The 7,975-nt window shown below is 49.0% G+C and overlaps 1 protein-coding gene and 1 pseudogene across 1 annotated transcript; one reads left to right on the top strand and one right to left on the bottom strand.

Moving 5' to 3' along the window:
* Positions 1-376: 376 nt before the first annotated feature.
* Positions 377-4,546, top strand: LOC123112654 (putative disease resistance RPP13-like protein 1; annotated as a pseudogene).
* A 114-nt stretch (positions 4,547-4,660) lies between these two features.
* Positions 4,661-6,906, bottom strand: LOC123112655 (UPF0664 stress-induced protein C29B12.11c). The gene is made up of 5 exons (XM_044533708.1): positions 6,587-6,906; positions 5,686-5,797; positions 5,471-5,542; positions 5,146-5,360; positions 4,661-5,053 (listed from the first exon to the last, which is right to left on the bottom strand). Exons 1-5 carry the CDS (start codon positions 6,694-6,696, stop codon positions 4,948-4,950), a joined length of 615 nt encoding a protein of 204 aa, XP_044389643.1. The 5' UTR covers positions 6,697-6,906; the 3' UTR covers positions 4,661-4,947.
* Between the last annotated feature and the right edge of the window lie 1,069 nt (positions 6,907-7,975).

The following is a 7,975-nucleotide window of genomic DNA, read 5'->3' as shown; positions in this document are numbered from 1 at the left end:
GTTTCGACCGAAGGTGCAGATAGGGTCCATTTGATGTGGGGTTGGATGGGCCAGCATGGGCCAGATCCGACGGGCGGGCATGCCCAGCCGCGTCCGGGCGTCCCCATACGCGTCCAAGATTTAGACTGGATACAAGGGTTGCCAGTTAGTCCGGGCGTTCCGGCCTGATTTGGGGCGCCTGGCAGGGTGCGGTTTTTGTGTTCGATCACTGACGAGGCAATCCGTTCGGGCGGGTATGGGGTCCGGTTGTAGATGCTCTGAGGATGTCGAAACCGATGTAGACCACCTTTGACTGTTGTCACGCGTTTGAGGGGACAGCTGTGAGGTTTTTCTTTCTTCCAATTGTGCGAGGAATTGTAGTGCACCAGATCAATATATAATTGAGGGGGGCAGTTTGAAAAGTTAAACGAGGGAGGGAGACTCGAGAGTCGAGACTTCACTCTCGCCACACCTCTCGTCCGGCCTCCATCGCCCTTTGCATTTCCGGCTCCGCTGCCGGAAACCAAGACACGCCGACCGCCTCCAGCCACCGTCGGCCGTCCCTGACCTCCAGCCGCTGGACGCCGTCCGGACCTCCATCAGCCGAGCACCTTCCCACCATCCTTCAGCCGCCGGATTTGACCTGACCCTCACCGGTTTCTGTCAAGGTAATTTACCCCCGCCCCCAGCCTCTAAATCAACCCCATCTACGCTTGATTTTTTTGTTCCATCTGGATTTAATTTACTCTCATCTCGGCATATTCTCCAGCAAATCGCCGGACGACTTGCGGCTTCTAATGGCGGATCCGGTGTCCGCTGCTGCCGCTGTAGGATGGGCCATGAAAGCCGCTGGGTGGGTCGCCTCGCCCATCATCTCCGAGCTTTACAAGAAAGCCTCCTCCCTCCTCAGCTTTGATGCATCGCAGAAGCTCAAGGAACTGGAGCCAAAGATTTTGCTGCTACAGCGCGTGATGGAAATAGTTGAGGAGAGCCCTTACAGGCCTCGTCTGCAGCAGCTGTTCAACGATCTTAAGTCTGCTTTCTACGAAGCAGAGGACATCTTGACAGTTCCTAGAGAAACAGATACAAGATGACTATCTCAAGTTAGAGGTGGCCGCGCCTCGACGCAACAAGAACCATGTGAAGAAGCTCTTGACGTCTGCCATGAAAAAGTGCAACTTCCTGAAAGATCAGGTCCTTTACTGCCTCTATATGTGTTTGTATTTCCTCTCGGGCATAAAACGGTTTTTTGTTAATTGTTGCATGAAAACATGTTAGAATTGCAAAAGGAGAGTACATTTGGGGCTCTACCCTTGATTTTCCGGTTTATTTGGGGGCTCATTGGCTTTACAACTTAGCAACCATATCCTTTCCTGGCAAAAGTGACGAACCAAAACTGAGTTGGATAATATTAAAAATAACCTTATTTTGCTAATCAAGCTGAAAATTAAAACTAACTTCAGTTTTCTTATGTACGTTTCTCGGATCCGTAGAAATATTTTCTCATTCATCGATTCCCTCGCTTGGTATTTTGTTTTGCAGGAGTGTGGCATGTCAAAAATCGAGTTGAAGCAGAGCCTAGAAAAAATAGAAAAGGTCATAAATGATGCATGTGGATTTTTTGAACAGATGAACTTGCCAAACAAAAGCAATACTAATTTGAGCAAACCTGCCAACTCACGAGGTGCGGTCACTACGGCGAGGCCTCCATCCCTGGTAATCGGACGAGATAAAGATTGTGATAACATAGTTGCAATGCTTCATGATAATGAAGAAGATGCTCAACCAAACACCAACAGAGCTCAATGTTATTCCGTAATCGGCATTCATGGCATCGGTGGTTCTGGGAAATCAACCCTTTCACAACTTGTTTGTGCCCGTGAGCAAAAGGATGGTCATTTCAACCTTGTTATGTGGGTTCACGTTTCTCAGGATTTTAGTGTGGATACCATTTTCGGGCAGATGTCTGAGGCCGCTAGCAGGACCCCGTGCCCTCAGTTCAATAATCTTGACACCTTACAAACTAATTTGGAGAAGGTACTGCATGGAAAACGGTTCCTCTTGGTACTAGATGATGTTTGGTACAATAATAGAGATGTGAGGCAGTATGAGAAGCTGCAACAGATACTTTCACCGCTGAACGCTGGAGAACCAGGAAGCAAGGTCCTGGTGACTAGTAGAACTAAAGATGCATTGATAGCTCTGGGTGCTGCAGAGCAGAGATGTATTCCCATGTCAGTCCTAGGTGAAGATGTCTTCCTGAAATTGTTCAAGCACTATGCATTTCACAACGTGTGCGTTGCTGCTGATGACCGAATAAGACTCGAAGACATTGCGACTCAGATTGCAAAAAAGCTAAAGGGGTCACCTCTAGCGGCCAAAATTGTTGGAGGGCAGCTACGTATGAGGCCAAACATTGATTACTGGAGAAATTCCCGAGATGGGAACCATTTGGATGACACCATGGGAGCTCTGTGGTGGAGCTACCAACATCTTGATGAACAGGTCAGACGATGCTTTGCTTACTGCAGTATTTTCCCTCGAAGACGTCTCTTGAGACAAGATGAGCTAGTGAAGCTTTGGGCTGCAGAAGGGTTTGCCAGAAGTAGCAACGAAGGGAAGGATTCAGAAGATGTTTGCCAGGGATACTTTGATGAACTAGTGTCAGCCTCATTTCTGCAACATAAAGTAGAGTTCCACACTGGTAGAAAGGACACTTATATAGTTCATGATTTGTTGCTTGATTTAGCGGACAAGGTCGCTGGAAGTGATTGTTTCAAAATCGAGAACAGATGGAAACGGAGAGGAGACAGCTTGATAATGGAAGGAGGACATGAAAAAGAAGTTCCCCTAGACGCCCGCCATTTTTATCTTCAGACCTATGATTCAGAATTGATTACTGAGAAGATATGTAAATTGGACAAGCTGCGGACTCTCATCATTGACGGCGTAGATGTCACAAAACCAGTTGAGGATAAAGTGGTCAAGAGTCTGTTTGTGAGGCTAAAGAAGTTGCGGGTGCTTATCATACCTGTCTATAATGATCAAGGTACATTTTCAGTCCCAGAATGTATTGGTCAGCTAAGGCATCTACGGTATCTACGGCATCTTCCTTATGAGACTAGACACGGCAAGATGCTGGTTTTACCAAGCACTTTGAGCAAGCTTTACCACATGCAGGTTGTAGATTTTTCTGGTGTTGAAAAATTGGTGTTCAACTCTCGTGACGACATGTTTGGCCTCATCAACTTGCGACACATGGCCGGAATGCCGTTTCTGAAGATCCCAAGAGTTGGCAGGATGACATTGCTTCGAACGCTGCAAAAATTTGAAGTGGGAAAGGAGCAAGGGTGCGAGTTGAAGCAACTCGGCGGCCTGAACCAGCTTCGCGGCAAACTGAGTATCGCGGGCCTCGAGAACGTCAAGACCCAGCAGGAAGCCCTTGAAGCCAAGCTGGGCGACAAAGAAGGGCTGACAACATTGGAACTGTGGTGGGGGCGTGATACGAGAGGAGAGTTGAAGAAGCAGGAGGCTCAGACGGAGGTGCTGGAGGGTCTCTGCCCACCCAAGCATCTGGAATCACTGACTATCCACTCTTACCATGGCTTGAGATACCCGAGCTGGATGATGGGCCAGCACGACGGCTGCCCAAAGTATCTCAACCAACTCAGCCTCTTCCATTGCAGCACAGAGCTTGGCCAAGAGCTTGGTGGGTTTTGGCCTCACCTCCGTTCCTTCTACATGTGCCGCTGCAGCTCGTCCACCATGCCGGATCACATGGAGCACCTGACGTCGCTCAAGTACCTGGCCCTCGACTGGTGCCCGAACATCCGGTCGCTTCCGACGCTGCCGCGTTCTCTTGAGCACTTCGATCTCAGCTTCTGCAATGAGATGCTGATGAGTTCATGCAGAAGAGCTGGAGACCCCAACTGGGAAAAGATTCAGCACGTTCCTTATGTGTGTGTCAATGACTTAGAGGTAATAAATCACCGTATCTTCCTTGTAAAGAGTTGTCATGATGGTGTTTCTTAATCCGTTTGCTAAACTGTCAAACACCAGACGATGGAATGGACACCCTGGACACGAAGAGCCCATGTAGATGATGGCGGCGGCTCTTCATCATCATCATCGCCCAAGACTCCCTCAAGCGTGGAGGCCGTGTGATCCTTAAACCTGCCTGCCAATAATATACCTCGTCTATTGTACTAGCATGTTGCTGATTTTGCGAGTCAGGTGGTGCTGCTGCTACACGGTGCAGAATTTGATGATCCTTGTCAACAACTTGCAACTACTATGTCTGTAATATAGTGAGTATAATGCTGTGAAACCATAAACACTGAGCTTGCGTATTTCCCATGGTTTGTAATATTATTGCACGAGAGATGCTCAAGATCCACATTTAATTGTTTCCAATTGGTTTGCAGTCAACTGCTTGTAGTAATATTTTCTTCCTTGCCCCAAACCACAAGACATTGCTCAATCCCTATCTTTCTCTATGGTGTATTTATTCCCCGTGTGTTGATTACAAGGGACACTAGTGCTGCAGCAGATCAGCAACATATAGCCAAGCAGACCACTTTACATGCACAATATGACTGAGAGCTTGCCATCCTAGGTTTGGTATATTCTGATTGCCATCCAAGGCTCAAGAGGCTGAATGGACCCAACAAACGCACACATCTCAACATGTCGACACAAATTTACTCAGCATTCAGACCAATTCTTAACTCTATACGACGAGATCAGCAACATACAATCCAGCAGATCACCTTGTATGTACATTATTATACTTAGATCTGGATTGAATCCAACAGTGAAGCACACAATTGTCTGACATCATCATCACACTACTATACTTCCATCACATCCTTCAGTGAGAATCACCAGAATGACACCAAACAGATATATTGCTCGTGTGCGCCACATAGATCATCGAAAACACATGCACTTCGCAATCAGGCCAAAGCATCAGTACGCGTTGTCCGCGGGGCCGTGGTAGTTTCTCCTCCTCAGCTGGGATTCCGGTGCGGGCTGCTGGAGGAAGATCTTGGTAGGATCATGTGGATCGACATACCTGTGAACATCAGACCACCAGTGAGTTCACACAGCACAACAGGGGAATAGCTGGAAGGAGGATACTGGGAAATGTCAGATTGGTGCACTCACGCATGGCGCATCATGTCGTCGACAGGAGTTTGCGCTGCCTGCATGGGGTCCACACGGGGCACAGTAGCAGGCTGGGCTTCAAACTGATTGTAGCGCCGCACTGATGTTATCAGGTTCAGGAAGAGTGGCACAAAGGTACCACATCCACCTTCCTTGAACAAGATCTTGAAGGTGTGGGTCGAGTACAGAGCCCTGTTCTGGCTCTCTGGAACAACCTGCATTGAACCCGCCCAAGGTTATTAGTATCCCCGTGGTTTTATAGGAACGTAGGATGTGCAAGTATTCTCTGGTTCGATCATGAAATGTTCAGTGACAAACAACTCACCGGCTCAACGAATCCAGAAATATTGTTGCAGTGAAATATCGGTTGGTTGAACTTCTCACCGTGCACGTACAGCTGCCAACAAGTTTGCCATGTCAGAGAATTTACATTTTGCTCTGAACCCATGATGTAATGAAATTATTATTAAGGAAGCAACATCAATTGTTCCTTCCACCGATTCACACGGGATAGGGTCATTTCAGGATGCATTTACTCACCAGGGGCATATCAAAGGCAAAGAAGTTCCCAACAGGCTTGGCGGCGACAAACACCATCCTTATGTTAGACAGGTATATGGTGCCCTTTGTTTTTGCGTGACCGCCGGGCGCCCTGAGAACAGGCGAAGCAACCATATGAGACTGATGATAGAGTCCAGTTAGTCATTTTTTGTGCAAAGCAGTGTTTAACTTAATAAGATGAAATCCCATGCGGAACACAATGAGAAAGCCTTCTAAATGACTAGAGTACAACACAATGAAAGCATTCCTCATCTAACTCAGTGCACAACGAGATAAATGGGTGCCGCATTTGTAGCTCACGATCTACTACAGACTATGGTACGGTGTTTCCGTGCACCGTTCCTAAATAAATCCCAAACCATACAATATGCAGCAGCAGCATTATTTTTCTCCTTGTCACCTAGCAGTTCCAACCAAGCGTTCCAAATTATGTAGCAGTCCAGTGGTTCGATACAAGCCTATACTGGTAAACCAGGCATCACAAACACATCAAACCTTGGAACTCGTATGTCTGCAATCCTCTTGAAGAAGACAAGGACGAACACGAGGATAGCTAAAAATTCGTTGCAAGGCGACATGCCAGCCACTGAAGGGCAGAATTCCCCTCTCAAACTAAGGGCTCGGCACAATTAGGGCCGCCCGCATCACCGGGAATCTCAGACGAGCCAATTCCGAAGAGCTGTTAAAGCCATCCTCCTAGAAGCCAACCAATCCCCCGCCGTTTCTTCGCATCAAACCCTAACCTAACCCCAATTAAAAATCCCCATCCAGACAGCGCGATCGCTCGCGATGCTAGATCGGAAAAAAAAATAGCAATCTGTCCAAGCGAGGCGAAAGCAACCGGGGTGAGAGGACGGATGAGAGAGAGGGGATTACGCACGAGGGGATCTTGTCGACGTGGAACTCGACGCCGTCGCGGGCGAGGACGAACATCTCGCCGTGGAAGGGCACGGGCATCCCGTTCCCGAACAGCTGCGGGTTCTCCGCCATCTCTCCGGCTCCTCTCCGCCCGCCCGCCCGCTGCTCGAGCCTTGGTTCCTCGCTCCGCCGCGTCGCCGGATGGATCAGGGGAGCGACGAATGGGTTGGGGCTGGCTGGGACGCGGTTCCGATTCCCGGGAGGAGGTCTGGGTCTGGGTGCCTTGGTGGCGAGGCTTCTCGAAGCGGTCGACTCGGGTGGTTTGTTTGGTTTCGTTGCGACTCTGGGTTGGGTTGGGGGTGGTCGCGTTTATGCGAGAGGGGATCGATCGCGTGGACCGCTCGATCTCTCGTGCGAGGCGGAGAGCGTTCCAGACGCGGCCCGAAGCGTGTCCCTACCGCTGTCCTAAATATAAAGATTCCACTGCAAACTAGATATGGATGTATATAGACATATTTTAGAGTGTAGGTTCACTCATTTTGCTCCGCATGTAGTCTATAGTAAAATCTTTAAAAAGACTTATATTTAGGAACAGAGTGAGTACTTGTCATCAAAATGAATAAAAGGGGATGTATCTAGATGTATTTTAGTTTTAGATACATCTCTTTTTATTCATTTTGATGACAAGTATTTTCGGACGGAGGGAGTACTAAGTTTTTTATTTCACGAGATGATATTGGCACCATTCGTCCGGACCGTGCGGTTCGGATGTGTTTTGGTCCTATACTCATCCGTTGACCAGTCCGGAAGTCCTTTTTAATGCAAACTGAAAGTAAATTTGAGGGCTTTGTGGGTGACCGGACCGCTGTCAGCATGCCTCCGACAACATGACCCCACCCAAAACCCTCTCCATCGCCACGTCCTTTCCCGCCAAGCGGATAATGCCGCATTCATGCCCGCCCAAAGCAGACGCGCCCTCGCACTAGAGCCGGCGTTGAAGAGGCGCTTCAGCCGACATAGCCACCCTCATCGTTTCCCGGTTCACAAATTGTTTGCCCGCCTCCCTCTAATAAACATGAGCGGTTGTCGAGGAATCTACTCCAACGCCACCCATCCGTTCATCTGCCGCCCACCATTAGCCACCTCACTGCCTTTGTGATTTAAACACGAGGCCCAGGAACAACCGCATCCAACCTCCTCCGCTCCCTATCTCCTCTCAGAACCACACGCGACATGGCTTCCTTGAACTCCAACGCTCTGAATGGAGGAGACGGCCAACGACGAACTAACGCCACCGTCCTCGTCGGTCCATGTCGGCATCGCCATGGGGGAGGCGCGGCTCTCTACACCGACATGATGCTACAAGGGCGGTAGGTCGTGTTTCGACAGGCGCATGCCGACCAGGCGTACA

This window comes from Triticum aestivum, chromosome 5B (assembly GCF_018294505.1).
Source record: "Triticum aestivum cultivar Chinese Spring chromosome 5B, IWGSC CS RefSeq v2.1, whole genome shotgun sequence".
Lineage (NCBI taxonomy): Eukaryota > Viridiplantae > Streptophyta > Magnoliopsida > Poales > Poaceae > Triticum > Triticum aestivum.
This window is presented reverse-complemented; position numbering and strand designations above follow the sequence as displayed.